This window comes from Manacus vitellinus, unplaced genomic scaffold, assembly GCF_001715985.3.
Source record: "Manacus vitellinus isolate BGI_N305 unplaced genomic scaffold, ASM171598v3 scaffold_129_pilon, whole genome shotgun sequence".
NCBI classification, from domain to species: Eukaryota; Metazoa; Chordata; class Aves; order Passeriformes; family Pipridae; genus Manacus; species Manacus vitellinus.
Window position 1 is genome coordinate 121,818 of NW_021938948.1, and position 24,093 is coordinate 145,910.

General features: G+C 51.2%; 1 protein-coding gene across 1 annotated transcript in view; it reads left to right on the plus strand.

The window, feature by feature from the left end:
* The first annotated feature begins 15,968 nt into the window (after window positions 1-15,968).
* Window positions 15,969-24,093, plus strand: part of DIP2B (disco interacting protein 2 homolog B) — a 34,454-nt gene continuing 26,329 nt past the window's right edge. Inside the window, exons 1-4 of the mRNA XM_025894611.2 lie at window positions 15,969-16,049; window positions 19,466-19,615; window positions 20,528-20,653; window positions 22,373-22,585. Of these exons, the coding sequence (XP_025750396.1) occupies window positions 19,507-19,615; window positions 20,528-20,653; window positions 22,373-22,585 (448 nt within the window). The 5' untranslated portion in view covers window positions 15,969-16,049; window positions 19,466-19,506. The remainder of the gene's footprint in view (window positions 16,050-19,465; window positions 19,616-20,527; window positions 20,654-22,372; window positions 22,586-24,093) is intronic.

Here is a 24,093-nt window from a genome sequence, read left to right on the forward strand (position 1 = left end):
ATAAAAGTTCTCCAGGATGCCAGAACTTGGCCTCTTCTCCCAGGAAAGTAATTCCTTGTTCTGTTCTGGTGTGAGACGACAGGACACCTTCCTGGGGATGTTTAAAATGCCAGGACACCTTCCTGGGGATGTTTAAAATGCCAGGACACCTTCCTGGGGATGTTTAAAATGCCAGGACACCTTCCTGGGAGCAGTGGGATGGTGCGAGCACGGAGGTGTCCTACGACACCACGGGCACACTCCTCTCCCAGGGAGGCACGAGGATGAAAGGAAAGACTTGGCTGGAGAACTGGGGGAGGAGTAAATAGTTTTCCCTGAGAGTTTGGCTCCAGGTTCTGGAGGATCTGGGAGCTCTCCTGCCCCACAGCCTCGGGGTTGTGCCGGTGCAGCCGCTCCGGGGTCTGGGGGAAGGAGCTCCCAGAGATTCCCAGTGTTGCTGTGGGATCCTTGACACCAAGAGGGGAGTCCAAGAAAGGGAGAGGGAGAGGGACTAGCGAAGTGGGGAGATCTGGGAGGTGTCAGAGCTGGTTTTTCTGTGATTCCATCAAGAGGAATTATTGCAGGAGAGCTTCTGGTTCCCGCGGGCGAAGTGTGAGGCCGAGTCCCCGGGAGTTACTGTCACACACTGGGATGAGCTCGCAGCCCTTGGATCCTTTCCACCTTTCCAAGGGATTGTTTGAAGCTGTTTTCATGGATCCCTCCTTCAAAGGTGGATTTCTGCTCCTTCAGCACATTCTGCCCCAAGCAGTCGCAGACAGATCCGTGTCTTAACTCACTAAACCAGTTCATGGTGGGGCTGGGAGCACACTGGTGGAACTGGGAGCACTGGGAGCACTGGGAGCACGTTTCTGTCTCCCTGGGACACTGGGGGAGGGATGGACCCTGCTGGCCCTTCCAGGGAGTTCCCTGACCCAGGGGAAAGAGCTGACTGGGGGTTTCCTGTGCTGCCCTTTCCCTGGGATGGTGCCGGGTGAGAATTCCTTATCAGGGGGTGGGAGGCCCATCTGAAGAGAAAGGAGGCAGCAAGGGGGCAAAGTGCCAACTGCTGCGAGCCTTTGTTGGGGACTGAGGGATCCTGTGCCCATCTGGACACTGGTGCAGCCCCAGGGCCTTTCTCTGGGAAGGAGATGGATGCAGCAGCCTGGAAGTGATGGGCACTTCTGCACGTCGGGCTCCATCAGCTCTTGGGTTGGAATTCGAGGATCCCGTGCTGGATTCCCAGGGTTTTCCTGCCCTGGGTCTGTCAGGAGAGCTCTGACCCCTGTGTTGGGGCAGATCTGAGCTGTGACCCCCCCTCTGCTCACAGGTGTCCCCAGCAGGCAGGTGGGAAGGGTCTCTGCCTCTCTGGGATGAATGACTGGCTGCTCCATGGGATGAATTCCTCACTCTCAGCGTGTGGGAATGAAAAGGAGAGACCAACTGGGGGATGGAGATGAGCCTCAGTTCTGACCTGGAGCAGCTGAACCCATCAGGGTCAGGCAGGTTCCCCTGTCCAGGTCTCTGCCATCTCCCTTTGCTCTGCGTGGAAAGAAGGTTTTGGGGTGATTTGTGGCTGTCAGGGCACAAACCACAAGTCACATTTGTGATTTTTGGGGTGATTTGTGGCTGTCAGGGCAGGCTGCTCAGGGTTGCAGGCCTGTCAGCCCAGCAGATGATTTTTGGCAGGCGTTTTCTGGGCCAGGGCTTTTCGTGTTCCTCCTTTTAGAGCTCTTAACATGAAATATTCAGCCCCTACCTGTGCACAGCACGGTTGCTTCAGGTGGCCAGACCCCTGAGCACATCCTGCATTTGTGGCTTCCTCCATGGAAATGGGGGGATGTCTCCATGGAAATGGGGGGATGTCTCCATGGAAATGGGGGGAATGTCTCCATGGAAATGGGGGCCCCTCACGTGGCACTTGGGGGTCTCGGGAGGAGTTTTGTTGTGTCTTCCCCCCCCCAGCAGAACCAGGGCTGGAGGGAGCAGCTCCCCAGAGTTTCCTGAGGTGCCACAGCCCCGTGGGTGTTTTCTCTGGATGCTCCAGGTTGGCTGTCACCGAGGTCAGGGGTGTGTTTGGTGGGAGCATCTCAGCTGGGAGTCCCCCCCCCAGGAGTTTATTTATTTTCTTTCTGCATTTTTAAGGCAGTTCTGTGTTGTGCTTCCAGAATCCCAGTGCTAGAGAAGAAACAGTCCAGAATCCCAGTGCTAGAGAAGAAACAGTCCAGAATCCCAGTGCTAGAGGAGAAGCAGTCCTGTTGTGCAGGGGAGGCTGGAGGGAAGTGGTTGTTTGATTTCCCCAACATTTCTCTTGAGGGGCTGTTACGTAGCGTGGCACGAACTTCACCTCCATGGAACATCTGGAGTCAGCAGAGAAGTCCTGGAGAACAAACTGGAGGGCAGAGATCCAACCCAGAGGTCCACAGCCCTCCTTTCTCAGAGGTTTTGCTTGATTGCAAGTTTTCTGTTTGGCCGTTAATCCTTTACTCTCTTGGCAGAGTGTCTTGTCTTTAAATTATTGCTGTCAACACGTCCTTGGCCCCTTCCTGCCCCTCCAACCCCCCCAAACTGTGCAGTGCTGCTCTGGTTGGCTGGGAGAGGCCTCAGTGTTTGCAGCTGAAAGCAAAGCCTGCTGTGAACATCATATTTTAGCCCAAAGAGACGAGCATCTCCCTGGTAATGTTCCATTGACACCCCTGGTTCTCCAAACAGTGGATGTTTGATATCCAGTGATTATGGCTCCATTAGGCACAGGGACAGATGGTTCCTGCCCAAGCACTTCTCATGTTGTCATTTCCAGGCAGGAATTAGAAGGGGAGGTGGAATTCTCCTCTCTTCCGTGGTCACGTGGGCTGTGGTGGAGGAGGGAGGGAATGCCTGGAATCACAGAACCATGGGATGGTTGAGGTTGGAGGGGACCTCAAGGCTCATCCATCCATGGATTCCACCCTGCAGGGATGCTGTGGGACTGGGATCCCCACAAATGACTCTGACACAAAGTTAATTTAACATTTCACACCCTCTTCGAGTCTTATTTTGCTTTTTTGGGTGATGCTTTTGTTGAGTTTGGCCTCATTTATTTTTTTTCTTAGGTTTGAGGTTGTTGGTTTTTTTTTTTCTGGACATTTTAGAGTTGCCCATGCCTGGAGAGAATTTAGCTGGCAGGATCTTTTTCCAGTGAGTTCAAAGTCTTGGGTGTCTGTTTGCCACGACTTTTTTTGCATAGTAATAAAACCAGGGTAATTCTGGAGAATTAAGTGCTAATGGGAAATAAAGCAATAAAGATTAGTTTGTTGTTGAAAGTAATTCTGCTTCCACCTTGGAGGGACCTTGGTTAGTGCTGAGAGAAACTGCACAGTCACCTCTGCTTGAAATTTAGCACGGGGTGAAAAATTAAAATATGATCTCACTCTCATTAAAATTAGGTAATTGATGTCATCATTCAATTAGAAGGTTTTTTTAGGAGCTTTTGACAAGTCTTTCCAGGTTGTTATTAAGACCTGACCAAGGATCCTTAAACTGGAGGGGGAATGGGGACAGTTCTCTGGGAGGTAACAGGAAGGTAAAGGAGCATCCCAGGAAAATCCCCAGCTGGGAAAGCCAGCCCTGAACTCCTGAAGGCAGAGCCACCAGTGTCCCCCTCCTTTGTGGAGATTCCAGCTCTTTTCATCCCTTGCTCTGGGCTACAGAGAGCTGGAGTGGCAAAGGAGAACTCGAGGGGGGGGGTTTGTGCTGGCTTCATCATTTCCAGGGCATGAATATTTAATTCAGGCTTCTTAAAGCTTTTAGCAGATTTTGCCAGGCTGCTTCCTGGGCTGGTGGATGTGAGGACAACTGCAGAGAGCCTTTGGGGTGGAAATGGGGTTTATTTGTTTGGATTCGTGGCTGAAACACTTTTAAGGAGCTCGTCCTGTCCCTGTGAGTGACTTTGCCACCACTTCTGGTGGCCTTTCAGTACAGGAGCTGCTTTGGCCTGACAAATATTTGGGACCAGTTTAGAGATTGATTGGGGGGGTTTTTCCCTCTGTGCAGCCACCAGTTTTATTTACCAGGGAACAGTTTCTTTCCAGCTGACCAGTGTTTGTTCAAAAGAATTTGTTTGCAGCTGTGCCTTTTGATACTTTTCGGTGCTGAATTTACCCACAGGGAGTTTTTCATCTACCTGCTGCTCAGAGCCCTTTCCAGGGGAACATGTTTGTTTTTTCTTGCCTTTTTTTGTTGCAAATAAACCCCCCAATGAGTTTATTTTCGCTGCATCCAAGGTCTGTGGCCTTGGGGGTGCAGAGACACCAAACAGAACAACCTGCTGGGTGATTTGGGTGCATTGAGGTGTTTGCTCACCCAGAGCAGTGTTTGCTCACTGCCAGGTGTAAACCAGGTGTAAACCAGGTGTAAACCACCTTTCCTTCCCCTGATCCTCCCCCCTCTGCTGTGTGGAGTTTGAGCTGACTCCTGAAGGTCCCAACTACCTGATGTGCTGTGTTGGGGCAGCCCCTGAAGTGGAGACAGTGCTGCTGGGAAGGGACCAGTTTGTCCTCCTGCCAGGGACATTCTTGGCTTCCCACCTGTCTCCTGGGGGCAGCTTTGCTTTTCCAGAAGGGACTCACTTTGGTGTGTCCATCAGGCCATGGCCCTGTGGAGAGGGTGCCCACTGCAGTGACATTCCCTTCCCCTCCCCATCCCCAGATTTTGGAGCAGTTTGGGACCCTGGAGCAGCTCCTCAGGTGGGGCAGGGCTGGGGAGGAATCCAGGGATGTTCCTCAGCCTCTCTGGAGATGTTGGAGTTACTGCTTGAACAGCTGTCCAGAGCTTTGTGTCCTCCCCTGCTTTGTGGGTTTTTGGGAGCCCCAGTTCCCTGAGCATCCCAAGAAGGGGGTTTCAGAGTCATTTGTTGTGCTCACTCCACCCTCACCTTCTGCTTTCTTTGTCGCTGGGGAGGAATGAACAAGGTAGAAGCTCGTCCTGTGGAGCTGGGAGAGAAACTGTGACCTCAGAACCAGCTTTTTAACGGGGTTGCAGTGGCACATTTTGCAATAAATCACACGGGATCCCCCAGGGAAAAGCCCTCAGAGATCATCAAGTCCAGCCCATGCCCCTTCCCCACCTTGTCCCCCTGTGACACATCCTTGGACACCTCCAGGGTTGGGGACTCCAAACCTCCCAGGGCAGCCCCTTCCAGTGCAAGAACATTGCATTGTAAATAATTCCTGGGTTAATTTGTTGTTAAAGACCGAAGTTTTCAAGCTAATTCACATCTGTAACTGCCCAATCTTCTTTTTTTTTATTTTTTTGGTGAGCCTCTTTGTTCCTTTTGTTTGTGTTCTTTTTCTCCCCGTCAAGTTGCTGACTCTGTGCTCTTAAATAATCCCGCTGATTTCTCCACACTTCCTTCCCTCTGCGAGTGAGACATGTGAGAATTCAGTTTATTTGAATTGGAAGAGCAGACTCTGCACCCTGAGAGAGGCCACGGGAGGAAAAATCCTCTGTCGGGAGCTGCCGTGGGTTTGGAAATGGCTGCTGAAATGAGACCTTTCTTACTTTGAAACCTGGTTTTTTTAGCTTTGAAGTCCACTGGTGTCAGTGTAGGAGGGATATTTGTCTTCCCAGCTGTGTGCAAGCACGTTGTGGCAGCAGTGATGTTCTGACAGGAGGCAAGAAAACTCCGTGTGCGAGGATGTTGCTGTTCGGAACGTCAGAAATATCGGTGGGACAATAAACTGATTTACTCCTCTTCATGACCACAGCAGGATCTCCCTGCTTTAAAGGACCACTCTGTGTCAAAAAGGGAATGCCATTCCCTTTAAAGAGCTCTGAGTGTGCTTTATTAATTAGGGAACAGGGGGTGTTTTCCCAGGAAGGAGCCGAGTTTGGTGACTCTGGGGTGGGTTCCTTGGAGCTTGGGGGGGTTCTCCTGAGTTTTGCTCCTTATTTTGATCTTCCACTCAGCTTCAGAGGCTTTCACAGGAGAAGGATCTGCCACCTCCTGCTCTCCAGCCCAGAACAAAGCTCTGCTGAAGGAGGCATTGGCTCTACCCTGAGAGCCCTTGGACGGGAGTCGCTCCTCGTGCGATCCGTCCCGTCCGGAGCCGACGGGATAATAATGGGCTTCCTTGGGCCTGCTGGGGCCGTGCCAGGAGGGTTTCCTTGGCACTGACATTCCTCAAGGAGCCCTGGATGGGATGTCAACACGACTAAAAGCTTCACACAACCCATCCTGAGTGCAGAGCCCGGAATGTGCTGCTCCTGCCAGGCCGTGCAGGGCGTTTTTCTCCTGCTCCCTCTGTTTAAATCTTCTTTCCCAGGCTCGGGTGGGCTCCTCATTCCAGGCTGTGCCTGCCCTGGGGGTGCAGAGCAGGGTTTAGGGGTGTCCAAGGAGGTGCTTTGGTTCCCCCTGGTCAGGCTTGAAGGGAAGGACTGGGAAGGCCAAGCCCAGCTCCGGGAGCTGCCTCTGCCGGGAACACCTCGGGAATTCGGTGGGAGTTCCCGCCAGCCAAATTACGGGTGTCACACACTAATTGGGAGGCTGGTAAAAGTTTAATAATTGTATTGCTTTGCCTTTAAGTAGTGGGATCCTGCTCTGGTGACTAATCCTGTTTAATAGTGACTGTCCTGGAGTGAGCACTTTGGAGAGAGCTCTGCAGTGACTGGGGGTTGTGTTTCAGGTTCCAGATCTTTGGGAAAAACAACACCTTTGGCTCTCTTGAGCAGCCCCCACTTTTCTGCTGCTCTTTCTGTGGAATGGGAGTGACATCCTTATGGGCACACACTTGGTACTGTCCCTGTGGGAAGGCCAGGGCGGGAGGGATGGAGGACACACGTCTGACCTCCTGATTTTGGAAAAATTCCTTCTTGCAATTGATTTTTTCTTTTTTTTTTAGGCGTTGGTTGGTTGGTTCTGGTTTTTTTGAGCTGGGTTTTGTTTGAGGAGGGATCTCCTAAGTGCCAGTGCTTTCCTCAAGATCCCTCTCTTTGTTTCATCGTGCACAGTCATCGACCTCATGGCCCTGTGACTCGGAATAGCATTTTCCCATCTGGAAGTACATCATTACTCTGCAGGGTGAGGTGGTGCCAACTGGGTTAGTGCTCTGGAAGGAAGGCTGTGTTTAAGGGCAGGTCAGAGTTGCTGAACACTTGGTTTGAGCAGCTGTGTTTGATCACCAGATAGGGCAATAATTGCTCTTCACTTCTTTCTCCTCCCCTCCTTGCGTCTTGTTCAAGGATTTAACGAAGGATTTAAGTAACTTTGGGTCTGGTTGAGCTGAGCCAGGCTGGGCACCCAAAATGCCTCTTGGGATGGTTGGAGAAGGTTTGGAGGAGAGTTCCCAGCAAGGAGTTGCCTGTGGCACTTACCTTATGCTGAAAACTGAAGCCAAGAGAATGATTTAAATGTTGGCACCCGAGAGCCGCGAAAAGGTGGGCGACAGGAACTGTGTGTGGGATTAAAAGCCACAATGACTTCTATTTTAGTCTCTTTGGGTTGCCTGTGTGGTTTTGGCTTTATTTTTTTATTCCTGGGCTAAAACCAGGCTGGATTTGGAAAATCATCTGTCCACACTTGTCTTGCCCTGTGGAGAAAGTGCAAAGTGCCAGGACGGGCGAGTGCTGGTGGGAAAGCTCTGGTAGGGCTGGACAGGCAGCTCCTGGCAGAGGGTTTTATCAGCACTCCCAGCTCAGATCAGTCCCTCTGCACCTGCAGGGAGGTGATGCTGTACCTGAATCAGGTGCTGAGTCACGGGGCTGTCACAGAGTTCAGTCATTTCCTGGGGAACTTTTCCGAGAGGGGTTTGTGCCGGGGGTTGAGTCCCTGGGAGTTCCTGTCTGTGAGCAGGAGGTTTAGTCAGCAAAGGGAATCAGGAGTCCTGTGAGCAGGAGGTTTAGTCAGCAAAGGGAATTAATCAGGGCACAATCACCTCGGTGGGTTTTTTTTTTTCTTGCTCTGTTATCTTGCTTTACTCAGCCCCTGAGTGCAGCTGGTTCTTGGGAACGGTGTTTGACACCATCTGTGTGTCCTCTGCAAGCAGTTCTGGGGTGACAAACTGTGCAGCCTCTGAACTCACACGGTTCTTGTTGGCTGCTGATTAAAAATAGATGAAAACATTTCTCCTGAACACGTTTTGTGAAGTCCTGTTCGTGACAAAGCCTTGGGTTTGTGCCCTTTGTAGCACCCAGGAGGGAAAATGCATTTCCCCCCTCCCATGACAAGTGGTAGCTATTTAAAAAGATTTTTAGGGTTTTTTTTTTCCCCAGGATGGGGGGTTACATGCAAGATTTGTTATTTGTGTGTGTGGGATTCAGCTGTTTATGTGCATGTGCTGCACATAAGTTTTATGGGTAACATGTAAAATTTATGTGGCCGCACTTTGCAGTGGAATTATCTCCCATAAAGTTGTCGGGTGACAGGATTTTTTTCCAGGTTGGAGGAGGCAGTTGAGCAGAGCTTGCATTTCAGGGCTAGTGGTGGTTTTGAAGGGTTTATCTTGGAGAGTTTTGGGAGCCTTTTGTAAAAAACATTTTACCTTTTGTAAAGGAAGATAGAAGAACAAGACAGAAACTTTTCTGCTGCGGAGCTGGATGATGATGTGGGGTGAGAAAATGTGACCTCAGAACCAGCTTTTTGACAAGGAGCTGGTGGCACCTCCTGGAAAACTGGTCACCCCCAGCTCAGGGGGAGGACAGAGCCCTGTCCTGAGCTCACCCACTTGGGTGATGCATCACATATGGCCTGGAAGATTATTGCTGGAAATACCCGGCCCAGACGGGTGACTCGAGGACAGAGGATCTGCCGCCGCTGCCAGATAAAGACATTTCTTCAGGGGAGCTTCCAGGAGTTGGATTGATTGCCCCCAGTCAAAACAAGGCAGAAAAATAGTCAAGGTTTGAGGCAAGTGAGTGACCCCGGGGTGAAGAGCACCTTGTGACCCCAGACGACCCAGACGTGGCGCAGAACCCTCGTCTTGGGGAAATAATAAACGTCGGGATTAAAACAGTTCTTAATCTGGTGAAACAAACGCTCCTAAGCCTCCAGAAAAAGGGGTTTGGGGAGTGCAGAACAGAGTGCCCACAGTGCTGGGGCCAAGCCCACTTGTTCTGTGTGTGTAAATTAATCTGGAGCTGATCTGTCTGTGAAACTTTTAGCACCAAGAGTGTAGCAGTTTAATGCTGGTGCCCAACAAACGCAGCTTTGTGAGCAGGGCTGGGCTCTCAGTGCCCTATTCATGCTCCTGATGGGAACAGAATGGTGCTGTTAAAGGGGAACTGCAGAGCCAAACCCGTGCTCCTCGATTTGCTGACGTTTGGGGCTTTTTTTTGGTGACAGATAGACTTGAGAAAGGCATTTATTTCTTTCAAGAAATCACACTTTTTTTCTGGAAGGCTGTTAGTATTATCTCCGAGAAGGAAACCTGATATACAGCTTCACCCAAAGGAAGGAGGAGGAATCTTTGAAGATGCATCATCCTTTGGCCTCAAACAGGAGGCAATTGTCTAAACTTGTCTCAAACGTAGGTTTTGTGCCGCAGTTGTAGCCAAAGAGTGGTAGGAGTGTAAGGCCATTCCACAGGTACAGCCTGTTTGAACACACAGCCTCAGGAAAAAAAAGGTTTAAATGTTGTGTTTTGGGCTGCTGGAGCCTGGGATTGAGATGTCCCAGCTTGTAACCCTTGGAGAGAGGGTGAAGGATGTCCCGAAGGTGCCAGTCCTCCAGGAAAATCACAGAATCCCAGACTGGTTTGGGTGGGAAGGGAACTTAAAGCTCATCCAGTCCCACCCCCTGCCATGGGCAGGGACACCTCCCACCAACCCAGGTTGCTCCAGCCTGGCCTGGGACACTTGCAGGGATCCAGGGGCAGCCACAGCTTCTCTGGGCAACCTGTGCCAGGGCCTCCCCACCCTCCCAGGGAGGGATTTCTTCTGTAGGAAAGAAAACCAGCTGTAAATACCCAAATGTGTGACAACAGCATTGCTTACTGAGTGCTGGACAAGTGGATTTGTGCCCATTTTCTGCCCAGGCCTCAAGTACACTCAGTCCTCACTTGGAGTTTCTCAGAGGTGCCTCCTGCCACTCCAGTCACGCTCGAAACACGTTTTATCTGCAGCAAAAGAACCTTTTGGGCTTCCAGCAGCACTTCTGGGTTTCCCTGTCTCCTGCTCAGGGCCAGGTAATGACTGGGTGATCCAAACTCAAGCCCTGCAGACCCAGGCTGTGTGTTCTGTTCTTTCAGAGCAGGTCCAAGGTGACAAAGCCACCCAAGGGGAGACGTCGCCTGTCCCGTGCCTGGAGATCAATGAGGGAACAGGCAAGGAAGGCAAAGTCATCAGGTCATTTCTGGGGTTGAGAGGTGAAAAGCAGCTGTGGCAGGGCTCACAGAATAATGTCATTAGTTCTGTTATAACCTCATTATGGCACTTGCCCTCAGCAGAGTGGCTGCCTGTGTTTTGGGGCTGGTGGAAGTACCGGAAGCGCTGCCACGATTCCCACAAAGTGCTGGAAAACATCAACAGGGGTTTTTTTTGTTGTTGTTGTTGTTGTTGTTTTTCCCTTTAAGAGCACACAAACATTTTTTAAAACTGCACACAAACTGCTTTCAGATTGGAACCCTTCCCTTGCTCCAGCCCAGTGCTTTCAGGCTTTGTTGGGGAGATGCTGTTGCGCTACGTGATCATTTTCCTTAATTTCTCCACTGTGGTAATTATGGTTTTGTTAGACAGTAAATGATTCAGTGTTCTCCTTCCATGGGGGAAGGGGGAGCAGGGATGTTGAAAGAGGAGCATTGTCTGAGCACAGCAGGATTAGCTGGTGTTACCACCTTGCACTGATTGAGCACCACTGGTGAGCAAAGATCATCAGCGCTAATTGCCCAAAAGCCGCCCTGGCGTCACGGGGCGCTGAGTGAGGCTCCCCGGGATCCTCGGAGGCTCCAGAGGCTCCAGGCTCCTCTGCTGCAGGATTTGAATACAGGTGGAACATCCAGGCTGCCCAGGTGGCCCTTCCCTTGGCTCCCCTGGGCTCTGCCATCGCCAGGTCGAGCCTTTCTCTGCCGCTCCCGGCGATCGGAAACGTCCCGGTTGGGTTTGAGGGTCAGTTCTGGATTTTCCCTCGGGAAATTGGGAGAGTCAGATTAAAAAATGAACCTCAGGATCCATTTTTTTTTTTTTTTTTTGCATTTTCCTAGGGAATTCTGTCTCTCAGGTGTGCACTTGTGTAATCCCAAACAAGCAGGGCCTCGTGGGAGGTGTTGGCAGTCGGGATTATTGTCCGGGCATTCCACGTGAGGAAAATCCCTGTTCCTTGGTCGTGTCTGCAAAACACAGATGTTGATTTCTGTTCTGAATCCCCAGAAGGGCGTCTCAGGTGTGTTGGCAAGACCTGCTGTGTCGTGCAGAGTAGGATTTCTTTAGGTTCTTCTTTTAAAGCTGTCGGAGGAGCAGGAGGAGGTTTCTCACGTGTTGGGATGGGTGGTGAGGGTGGGGGTAGAGCTTTGCTTTGGGTGGGAGGGGAAAAACTCTGAGTTTGGGTAGTGCAGTAAGGGAAATGGTTGTGTGTGGAGCTGCTGAACTGGATTGTCTGGCGTGGTTTGACAGGCTGAGAGAGCTGGGCAAGAGAAGGTTGTGTGGAGACCTCACAACCCCTTCCAGGGTCTGAAGGGAAGCCAGAGAGGGACTTTTCATCAGGAACTGGAGTGACAGGATGAGGGCAAATGGGTTCAAACTGACAGAGGTTAGTTTTAGGTTGGATATTGGGAAGAAATTCCTCCCTGGGAGGGTGGACAGGCCCTGGCACAGGTTGCCCAGAGAAACTGTGGCTGCCCCTGGATCCCTGGAAGTGCCCAAGGCCAGGTTGGAGCGACCTGGGCTAGTGGAAGGTGTCCCTGCCCATGGCAGGGGGTGGGAATGAGATGATTTTGAAGGTCCCCAATGATTCCATGATTTCAGTGGCTGGGGGGCTGTGTTTACACCTGCCCTGGCCCGGGGTTACCTGTGGAGGCTGAAGACGACGGTGCCGTCGCTGCAGCAGCGACAGGAAGGAAGAAGAGCCTCTTCCTCCCCCCCAGCAGCAGCTCAGCTCGCTGTCATGTGCTCTCCAAAACACCCTGGAGCTGCTTCCCTTTGAGCAGAGCCCCATTTCCTGCGTGGGGCCCCCTCAGCTCGGGACACAGACAAATATAGACTGACCCCAACAGCGATGGTTGGGGCTGGGAGGGAGCCAGGAGGGCGTCTCAGCACTGTTGGTGTTTGGGATTTCTCCCCCAGGAGTGAGCAAACACCGTTGGGAAGCCGAGTTGTCAGCTCTCACTGGTTCTTTGTAGCTCCCTGTCTTGTACCTGCCCGCGGAGGGGTCGTGGTTCCCGGGGAGGATCCGGCACCCCGAGTGCCACGGGGTGTTTGGAGGGTGGGAGTGGGGTTGGTGGCTGAGCCAGGTGTGTGTTGGAGGAGCAAGTGGTTCTGGGGATTGTCCTGGTGCTCCTCCCGTGGCTGCAATGGGTGATGTTCCATGAGGAAGTCCACGTTCGTGTCTGGGTGTCACCATTTCCCGTGGATCAGCGGAAAAGGAACAGGGTGAAAGGAAACTTCTCCTTTAGTGATTCCTCAGTTTCTGTCTCGGTGGACTGGCCCCAAATTTGGACTGTGCACGACCAGGGAGAAGAGGTTTTATGCCATAAATTCATTTTTGGGTGTCAAAGGGACGTTGCTCCCTCCCAGGACTCGGGATGTCACCGGGGCAGGACAGTTGTGGTTGAAGGAATCACATCATCCTGTTCATGAGGTGAATCTGCACACGAGGGTTTTCCCCAGAGGACAATCCCTGTGTGTTGCTGCAGCTTTTATTTCAGGTGATGATGTTTTGGTTGGCACTCTGCAAAAGAACTCAGATTTCCCTCTTTTCCTCTTACTTTCAGTCCCTGCTTAATTCCACTTCAGGAGGGCTGGTCTCAAAATTGAAGCTTTGTGTTTTCTAACCCTGTGCAGGGGTTTGAGACCATCACCCTGTTTGTTAAAATAACGATTTATTTCTTTATATTCTAACAAACTCTACCTGGAGATTCAGCACTAGGAAGACACAGCACTGCTGGGAAGTCCCAGGAATTCATCACCTTTATTTCTGTTGCTCGAGTTTTGCTCGTTGGAACTTTCCTGCTCTTGCCAAATAGCATTAGGCTTTTATTGTTTTTTATTGGCTTATGCTCAGAAAATCCTTTTTTCAGCAGCAATGTCAGTGATCTGCATCACGAGGTTCAGTTACGAGCAGAGTTCTGCCCTGAGTTACCTTCTTGTTTCTCAGTAGTGTCTCATCTCAGCTTCAGATTTCCCACTGCCAGTCTGGGAACCGTTTGCATTCCAGTGAGGATGGGTTTGTTTTATTGGTGGGATATTAGTGTGGAATTAATGAGGAGTTTCTGCTTCTCAGAAATGGATGCTGCCAGGACTTACATTTAAAGTTCTGGTATTTCTTCATAATGTACTTGGATTATTTGTATGTGTTGTATTCCTTAGTAATTCCAACCATTTTCCATGGCAAGTGTTTCATTATATACGTAGAGTGTAACCACCAATGTCAAGAGTCCAATTAAACCTTGTGGAGAAATTAATCACGAAATAACAAGCTCCAAACAAACCCGTGGGTTGGGTTACAGGGAGGAATCCCTCCCCTCTCCGTGCAGGTGTGTTTTCCTGCAGTGTCCATCCCCTGCCTCCCAAAGGAACTGGGTGTCCTGGGGGCAGGGCAGGGCAGGGGATTGTCCCGCTCTGCTCTGAGCTGGGGCGGCCTCACCTCAGTCCTGGGGGCACTTTGGGCACCACGAGGTGTAAAAAACGTCTAAAGCTGTTGGAGAGGGTCCAAAGCAGGGACACAGGGATGGGGAAGGGTCTGGAGCAGCAGCTCAGGGCACTGGGTTTGTTCAGCTGGAGGAGACTGAAGGGAGACTCCTCGGGGGCTGCAGCTCCTCCCAAGGGGCAGCTCCGACCTCTGCTCCCTGTGAGCAGGGACAGGACCCAGGGAAGGGCTGGAGCTGTGCCAGGGCAGGGTCAGGCTGGATCCCAGGGAAAGGTTCTTCCCCCAGAGGGTGATTGGGCACTGACCAGGCTCCCCAGGGTCCCCAAGGCTGCCAGAGCTCCAGGAGCGTTTGGCCAACGCTCTGAGGGACAGGGTGGGATTGTTGGGGTGAGATTCTGCAGGGCCAGGATGGGCTGGAAGATCCTTATGGGTCCCTTCACACTCAGGAGATTCCCTGATCCTCTGGAAGCTGCCTCTGCAGATGGAGAGGCAGAGCTGGGCAGAGCTGGTGGGGTTTGGAGCTCCTGCAGTCGCTCAGCACGTCGTGCTCGGGCACAGGAGCTGCAGGAGCTCTGGTTGGGGTGTCCCTCTGCCCTGGCAGGTACCTGTCCAGGCAGCTGGGTCAGCGTTACCTGAGCCCTGCTTTGCAGTCAGGCATTAAAATTCCTGCTTTGCTTGGCATTCCAGTGCTTCGTGGACATTCTCCCTTTCAGCTGCTGGATTTGTTTGGGCTTGTCGGGGCCTGACTCCGGCGTAGGGTGAGGAGTGAGATAAAGTTCTGGGTGCAGACACACACCCTGCCCTGAGCAGCACGAGCCAGAGAGACATGGGGCTGCTTTGGGTTGGAAGGGACCTTAAAGATCATCCAGTTCCAACCCTCTGCTGAGCACAGGGACACACCTTCCACGAGCCCAGGTTGCTCCAACCCGGCCTTGGACACTCCCAGGGGTCCAGGGGCAACCAGAGCTTCTTCTGGGCAACCTGTACCAGGGCCTCCCCACCCTCCCAGGGAAGGATTTTGTGCTGATATATAATCTCTGGCAGTTTGAAGCCACTGAGTCCCACTCCAGCTCTGGAATCCCTGTTCTGGGTGTTCCAAGTGCCACTGGTGTTTGAGTGCCCAGCACGGAGAAGGAGTGGAGTCCATTCCCTTTCCAAGTATTCCACAGATCACCTTTGGAACCAAACTGGGCAGCCAGCTGGAATGTTTGAGCAGAGACACTGGTGCTGCTGAGAGGCTTAGATCCCTGTAATCCCCTTTTGTGCTGTGGCCACCCCCAGCTCAGGCAGGAGGATCCTGCTGGGAGCAAAACCCCGTGGCTGGTGCTGTTCCCTCTCCAGCAAAGCAAACATCCTCACTGCTTGTCATCGTGGAACTGTGGCTTGATTTTAGCCTGATACCAAATAATTCTGTGTTTTCTTAGTGCTGTGTTTGATGGCTCCCCATCTTTGGGGCCCCAGAGATAAGAGGTTGTAAGTGCTGTGAAAAGGCTTGAAACCCTGCAGGGCTTTTTTTTTTTTTTGTTTTAATCCCTTCAAGGTTTCAGTTCTTTCTTGTGGTTCTGATGTAACGTGAGAAATTAAAACAAAGGACAGCAGCCAGATGGTGCATCTCCAGGATCAGACAGATTAGTTTTTTTTAAAAAAAAAAAAGGGAAAAGTTTACAAATACTTTATTCTGTCCTCTGGAATAGTCACTTTAGAGGGGATTCTCCTCCTCTCTCTGCTCTTGTGAGACCCCACCTGAGTCCTGCATCTGTCCATCCCCACCTCAGGTTTTGGAGGTGCCCTGAGCAGCTCCTGCAGGGGACTGGCTTGGTTTTGCTGAAAGCTCCTCTCAGTTTGATGAGTTGAGGGTGAGGCTCCAAATTTGCACTTTCCCTGTTGGCTGGGAATTCTTCCCCTTTGTTCGCCCAGGTTGGCTCTGTGGTTACAGAACATTTTCATGCACTCCCAAGTTTCCCTTTTTAGGTTTTCCATTGCTTTGATATTCCATCTAGATAGCTGCTCTGATCCAAGTTATTGCATTTAAATAGTGGATGGTGCAGATCTCTGATCCCAAGGGAAACTGCAGTAAGTTCTGTAACGTGGAGCTTTGAAATCCTAATGTTCTTGCATTTGATGGGTTGCAGGTTTTCCTCAGCTGTTTTCAGGTGAAACCTTTGTGGCACTGGCAAGAGAAGCAAACAGAGCTCAGACTGAAAAATGATTTTTGTCTGCTTGGTTTTAGGGGACATCACACAGAAGGGGTATGAGAAGAAGAGAGCAAAGCTGCTGGCTCCATATGTCCCACAAAGCCAAGGTAGGTCCTTGTTCCATCTGGCATGGGGATTTTGTGGAGCTGTGACATTCCAGGGGTCTGTGGAGCCCCAAGATCCCTCTGCCAGCTCTGGATTATTCTGTTCCATGTGTGTTCCCTGGGTGGATAATCCCACTGTGGAGGTGTGGGGATGCCAGGATTTTACCTGTGGTTCCTGTGGAACTCCAGGGATTCCTGGCAGCTCCAGAGCTCCTGAGCGTGGTCTGTGCCGTGTCCTTCAGCCACTTTAATTCCTCCTTGGAGAAACACGAGGGTTTTCATGATTTGTTGCTTTATTTTGCTTTGCTCCCATCTGTTTCCTTGGGTTCAGAGATCCTGGGCAGCTCAGCTCGTTGGCTGTGGGATAATGACATATAATTGTGAGCTGAAGGACGTGGCTGAACGTGTGTCTGATCATTTCTGTGGGGCTGCTCACCCACAACTGTTGTGTCACTGATCTGCTGAGAGGTTCAGCCATTAACCACTGATGGGTCTGCTTCTGACTGGGTGTGATGGGGAGTCCTGAACGGACCTACTGGAATTTCCCAAGTCTGAGCTGATGCCAAAAAAAAGATAATTAGTGAAGAGTGAAGGCTCCCAGTGCATTTATTGCCCATCAGCACCACAGGACTGGGGGGGAAATGACAGCAGCTCCCTTCAGGCACTTGATGGAGGAACATAAAGCTGTCATGTGGCAACTTCCAGACCCTTCCACGCTGGCTGGTGTCATTCCTGCTCTCCAGCCGTGCTGGTTTCAGGTTGGATTAGGTCGTGAGTTCACTGCAAGCTGGGGCCTGTTCCCTTGTCCGAGATAAAAATTGGGTTTTTTACACAAAAGGTCGGTGTGTTCTGCCAGAGCCACGTGCTGGAGGGAGCAAGGCAAGCAAAAATTGTAATTTAGCCTTCAAACTGGAGATTTTGTTACGAATGAGGGCTGCTCCCTGGACTGGGATGTGATGGGAATCTTGGAGACTCGGTGGCCGCCTTCGTGTCAAATCCATTTTTCTGTTTTAAAGGACCCAGAAAGTGAGATATAAATGACTGATCCCTCTTTAGGAGGATTTGCTGGGTGGGTTTTTAGATTCCCAGGCCAGTGTTTGTGCCCCTGGAGATCCCGGGAGCCCCGGGAGGAAATGTGGGATCCTTTGGTGGCTCCGGAGCCTCTTGGCAGCCCTGCCCTTGTCCCGGGCCTGGGCGAGGCTGGAGATGCCACAATCCCGGGCCCCTCGTTCCTGGCACTGCTCAGGGGTTGGGTTTGTCTCAGAAAACCCTTAATTAGGAGAGGAGAAAAGTGTTTGGCAGGACTGGGAGATTAATTGAGAGCTCGGGGAGCTGCACACGGAGCTGGAGTCCAGGCCCGGGCCCGGGATGGTGGAGGTCACCAATTAACAAAGAGCTTTAATTGCCCTTCCTGCTCAGCCCCCCCAGTTTTTCCTCCCATCTCACACCCAGCTGCCCCAGTGCCTGGGAACCTCCTGTGGTAAAAATCCTGGGGAAGTCGTGCATGAGGGGTTGGGAATAGGGTCACCTTGGTAATGAGGGGAAAATTAATTTACTCCACAACAACAACAACAAAAACAACAAAACCCGCTCAGTGCTGGCTCTGGGCACCTCCCAGTTCTCCCAGCACCATCCTGGGGTTGGCTCAGGGTGTCTCCATTTCGTGGCCCTGAGGTGAGGGAGGGGAGGTGACGTGTCAGGGCACGTCAGAGGCATCACTGAGGAGGTTCCTCCTGCTGAATCCCTGCTCCATTCACAGCCTCTGGCAGCTGCCTGGTTGTTGTGGAGGGAAGGCAGCACAACTCGTTGCCCAGAGATTGATTTTCTTCCTGGTGCAACGTCCATTTTTGTCCGTGGTGATGGAACAGAAGTGCTGCTGCTGCTCTCACTGGGTGGGAACATGACAGAGTTTGTTACTTCAGTGTTTCATTCCATAGAATCGTGGAATATCCCGAGCTGGAAGGGGCTCACAAGGTTCAGCAAAGTCCAACTTCTTGCCCTGAAGTCGTGGCATTTTGGGAAAGAAGTGTTATTTCTGTGCTTCCCTGTGGGCTGACCTGTGTTCCCTGTCCCAGAAGGTCCTTCCTGCCCACCCCCCCAAAATCCAGCAGAAAAAACTCTGCTGTGAAGTTTACTGTTTATTTTTTAATTCTTTTTCTCCCCCTGCCTTTGAGCTTCGTGTTATTCCAAAGAGGAATAACTGGAGGGGACTTGGTGGGTGTCCCTGGGTTCTGGGAGTGTGTTCAGGCTGCCCTGGAAACCCTGGATACTCCAATTTGATGATTTCCATGTTTTTTACAGGCATGTAGCTTGAAAAAAAACCTTTTCCAAGGAACAGCCAGTCCCCCAGCAGCACTGCTGTTCCCTTCCCAGTACAAATGGCAGAGTAACAGGTTTGGCTGCTGCTTCCTTGGGCATTGCTGTCCTCGTTATTAATGCAAACATTTATCCTTGTTGATCTTCCAGTGATTCAGTCTCTGAATCTCCAAACACAGGGATCACAAAACAGTCAGTTCTCATTAGAATCCGAGGGTGATTACCAAACCCACAGCATCCTTCAAAAAGCCAGCGATAAATAACAAATATAAATAATTCATTTTTCCTCTCTCTCTCCGCCGTGTTCGTCACGTTCCTGCCGGTGGAAAGCAGGATAATTCCGAAGGCAACGTGGAATAAATCACCTGTCACCTGCCAGGCTGGGCTCCCTCGTGCTGCTCTGTTGTGCAACCACCAGTGATTTACACTTTCCCCTCCTCTGAACGCTCTGTGAGGCCGCTGCAACGTGTTATTATGTCAGAGCAAAAGACTGAAACAAAGAGCTCCTTCTCGTGTGTCATGTCACTTCCAGGCACCTTTGATCCCTTCCTGACTGGAATGTCATGTTTGCTGTGTGATGCCCCGCAGAGAGACGAGAGGCTTTCTGCAAGACTTACGAAAGAACCGAATAGGAATTTAATAATTCGTGTTAAAATAGTGTTAAATCTGCTGCTGACATCTAGTGGGTGCCTGAATCGGTAAATACTCGGGGGATCAGGAAACATGAGGCTCTTCTGACTCTCAGCTGGTGAAGTTGTGTTGCCCTTGGATCAAAACAAAGCCCTCTGGGGTTGGGTGAAGGCAAATAAATGCTGCAGAGGTGTCTGTTTAGCTCCCTGTTTTCACGGGCAAAAACAACTTTTCCTGGGTGATAAAGCCCCACACTTGGTGAGCTGAAGGGAGCCAGGACTGGCCAGCTGGAGGTCTCTTTGGGTTTGTAATTAGTGGGGACAGCAAAGGCTCTTGCTGCTGGTTTGTTATTGGTTTTCCAGTCAATAATGAGCTGGTCACTGGGATGTGGAGTGACAAACCAGCTTCCCAACATCCATGGAAGAGCAGGGTTTAGAAAAAGCTCCTTTTATCCCCTGCTCCCTGTTTTCCAGGGGTTGATCCAGCGTTACAGAAGGAATCCAGAGCACCTCAGATGCCTGCTCCATCCGCAGCTCCAGCCTCATCCTCCTCCTCCTCCTCCTCCTCCTCCAAATTCCACCGCGCTCGCTCGGGGGGAGCCCGAGATGAACGGTATCGCTCCGGTAAGGGCAGGGCAGGAGCCACCTGGGCCCCTCCTCGTGGGGAGGAACGTGCTCTGTCCTCTCAAGGGATCAGAATTATTATTGCACAACTCCCCTGGGGTGGTTCCCTGCAAAGAAACATCGGACTCGTGGGGCTGCAGCTGCTGAATCAACAAGAATTATTATTATTAAGTCGAAAAAGCAAATAATTTGTTGCCTCCTCCCAAACTCCTGCTCTGCTTCAGGAATGGGCAAGGTGGTGGCACCCGTTTTTTATCTCCACCTGGTTTTGTTTTTCACTTTGCAATGGCAAGAATTAACATTTTCCTCTCGATGTGGGCAAATTAAGCTCATCAGGGCTCCCTTCCCCATCGTATCCCCCCATTCCGTGGAGCGTTAGGAGAGCCCAGTTTGGGCTCTGCAAAAGCATAATTAAAACACATCAGTCTGAGAAGTGAATGTAGATGAGCTCTCCCTGGCCACAGCAGGTTTTTAACAAGTTGGTTCCTCCTCACCAGTGGTGTGTGTCTTCCTTTAAAGAGCTCTGGGGCTTGCAGAGGGGTGGAAGCCTCAAGTCCCAGCCTGCTTCAGTTCCTGATCAGCCTGCATTTACAACCACAGCTAAACTTCCAAGATTTACATGAAATCTGCATCCATTTGGGAACAGGAGGTTTTTCCTAAACCAGGCAACTGTCAGTGCACAGACCTGGCTGCACCTGGGGCTGCACACCCTCGGTGCATGTTCAAGCTGTGCACAGGCATATTTTAGGATAATCTTTGGCCGAGGGGAAAGAGCTGGTGGGGTTGAGCTTTCTCTCTGAAAGTTGCTGGTGACACAAGGGTATATAATGACTAATCCAGAACATTCCAGACTTAAAAAAAAAAAGCCCTGCCTTCAGCTTGCCAGACTTCAGGAACCCTTCCTGTCCCCAGATATCCACACGGAAGCGGTGCAGGCGGCGCTGGCCAAGCACAAGGAGCAGAAGATGGCCCTGCCCATGCCCACCAAGCGACGCTCCACGTTTGTCCAGTCCCCAGCAGATGCCTGCACTCCCCCAGGTGAGCCTTGGGAAGGGCCAGGGGCTCAGCAGCAGCCAAGCCCAGGGGCTGCAGAGGGCTGAGTGTTCCAGCTCTTCACACACCGGGAAGAGACTCCCACACTCTTCGTCCTGGAGCTCTGTCAGGGCTGGGGAAGGGGCTCCTCTTCCAGGAGTTCTTAAAGAACCACCTGGTGGGACTTTTGGGGTGTCCTCTGCAAGGCCTGGAGTTGGACTCAGATGATCCTTGTGGGTGCAGCTCTGGGTATTCCATGGACATGATTCAGGCTGGCCAGGCCTGCCCCGAGGCCGGCTCTGCTTCCCTCACTCCTGTTCCTGCTGCATAATTCACGTCTGGATTTCGTTAAGGTTCAGTGCTCAGCACACAGGAGGAGGATTTGCAGTGATGAACATTTCTGGGCAGGGACCTCGGAGGGGTCTGGTGGGATTCCAGCCTTGCAGGACTTTTCCCACCCCTCCCTGTGTAGTGGCTGCAGCAGAATCCTCCCCCCCCCCGGATAACGTGGTGTCTGGTGTGGTGCACGTGCAGCAGACATGGATAACCCTCTGTTTTCCAGCAGCAGACATGGATAACCCTCTGTTTTCCAGCAGCAGACATGGATAACCCTCTGTTTTCCAGCAGCTGGAATGCACTGGCTTCCAAACGAGTCCGTGTTGGTTTTCTGTGTCGTGTCTCATCGTGCAGAAGCATCGCAGCCATTTGGATGGACAAAGTCATCCAAATGTTATGAATCCCTGTCTCCTGGGGGGATTCATATCCCTGAACCCGCTCTGCTGGGCCATGTCACTTCTCCTCTTCCTCTTCCTCCTCCTCCTCCTCCTCCTCCCTACCTCCTGCTTTATCACACTTCCTTCTCTCCCTTCCTCTCTCCTGGGGGCTGGTGCATGTTCCTGGTGTCTGCTTTGGGGCTCAGCTCTGTGCTCACTTGTCCAGGACTGCAGCACATCCCGAGCTGGGGGTGTCACGTGGATAAAGGTCAGCATTTCCAGCGGGGCTGGATTCAGTCCCACTCCACTCCCTTCCACTCTGGCAAGTGGGTAGGACATGATTTGATAGTTTAATTTACCACTTGAGTGTAGGCAGAAAATCACTTTTGAGAGCACCTAAATTTTAGGCCAGAGCCACCTGAGTGTGTTTAGCACCAGCATCCCAAGTCCTGAGTGCTGGCTCCGTGATAAATAACTCCTGAGCTCACAATTTGGGGACAGCTGAGGTGTCCGTGCTCTGGGACGCACAGGAACAGTTCCTTGTTGCAGATTTCTCTGTTTTGTTTTGGGGCTGGGCTTTTTGTTTGTTTTCTGAGGTTGAAAGGGCCCCATTTAGAGCCCTGGACAAAAGCATTTTCTGCTGCGGCCTTGGCACGGCCGTTCCCTGAGTTCTGCTTTGTTCCTGGGAGTTTGCTCTGCCACAAGGACACTGAGCCCTCACTTCCCAGCTCAGAACTAGGCAAAGCAGCATTTGATATCGTGGAACATGAAGGGAAAAGCAATGAGGGATAAATCCTAAGGCTTGGAGAAGCCAGGGGAAGGGCGTTGCCTGAGGTGAATCGAACAGGGGTGAGTGTGTTCCCACCTGCTTTAATGGTTTGACCAGTGCAACAAAGCCGTGGAAAACAGACCCTCTGTGGAAAAAGCCTGTTGATATGTGATTGGAAAGAGCATGTTCAGTGCCATGTGCTTTTCCCCTGAGCAGTTAGATTTTCTCTCTGCTTCCACACAGACACGTCTTCCGCCTCCGAGGACGAGGGCTCGCTGAGGCGCCAGGCCGCTCTCTCTGCTGCATTGCACCAGAGCTTACAGAATGCTGAGTCTTGGATCAACCGATCTGTTCAGGGGTCATCCACATCCTCATCAGCATCCTCTACGCTTTCCCATGGAGAAGGCAAAGGGACCAGTGGGTCACTAGCTGATGTATTTGCCAATACTCGAATAGGTAGGAGCCGGGTGCCGACAGAACCGGTCGCTTCGAGTTCAGACTGTGTTGATAAAGCTGGAGTTGTCCCTCCCCACCACGGGGAAATTTGGAGTGAGGGTTTAGCTGGTGTTGATGGAACCTGCCAGGGCTGGTTGGAGTCCCACCATCACCTTGGGTTTTTTCCCCCCGAAGAGTTTCAAGGCAGTTGGAAAAGGGGCAGCGGGAGCAGGAGCCTCTGGAAGCAGAGGAGGCTCCAGGGACAGCGTGGGCAGAGCAGGAGGCACAACCTCTGTGCTGTGTTGCTTTGTGTCTACAGCTCTCCTGTGGGCACAGAACTGCCCCGTGCAAGTGGCTTTTCCATCCGTGTCCCAAATTCCTTGGGGTGTCTGTGCCCGTGGAGTGGGGAAGTGCTGTGTTTGCCCATCCTCATCTGAGCCCTGAGGGTTTGTTGTCTGCCTTAGATCAGGAGAGAGAAAGAGCCAAACCCAGCCTTGTGTGTGTGAACAAATGAACCTGCCCTTAAAAAAAACAAAAAAAAAAGGGTTAATCAGAGTAAAGCTTCAGCCCAGCTCTGCCCTGGCTGGCTGAGGAACAACCAGAGCATCCAGGTACTGAGGAGACGGAGCAGAATCTACAGATCTGGATCCCCCAGGCTCAGTTTTCTGAGGCTCTGAGGTGCTCCTTTGCTGCTGATGCTTCTGTATGAAATGGCCAAGTTTGTTTTTTTTTTTTTTTTTTGCTCTGTGTATGTTTTTGTCCTTTTTTTAGCTGCTGGGGAGGGAATTCCTGCACCTGTAGGACATGTCTGTATTCCGTGTGCTCTCTGCTTCTGCTTAACTGGTTTGGGGGCAAGCAGTGCATAGAAGTGCTGGTGGTTTGGACTGTTTCAACTTATTTGTTTTGGGTTTTTTTATTGCTGTTATTTTTGTCTGTTTATTTGCTGGGATGCAAATTGTTTCCTGAAATGGACAACTGAGGAAATTGCCCATAAAATGTAGTCGATATAATGAATGTCTTTGAAGCAGAGAGGCTGTTTTTAATTGGAGAATGCAGAAAGCCACGTTACCTTTTGTAATGAATTAAGGTAATACAGCTTTTCACCGACAGAATATCTCCTGTCTAATCTAATCAGTGTTTTATGCACAGTAGAAGCTTTAAATCTGTGTCAGAATTATATTTGTCACATTCACCCCGTGTTAAAAGCTGATTTAAGTGTATAGAACTCAGACAATTCTGTGCATCTCTCTGGAGAGAGAAATAAAAAGTCCTGCAGATGTTTGGATTGCACAAATCCAGGTCCTTCCCAGTGATCTGAGAAGTGCAGTGCTTGGGAAGTGTTTCTTGCCACTGTATCTCCAAAGGGATGCAGAAATGGGTCAGTTTTAATCCCTGGAAAAAAGGGAAATCAACACAGAACCAACCACAAAACCCTTTCAGTGGGAATTATGTAGGATCTGGCTCCAGGCTCTCTGAGCTTCGAATCTGTTGGGTTTTTTTTTCCTTTGTAAGCACCAGTTGCTGGTGCT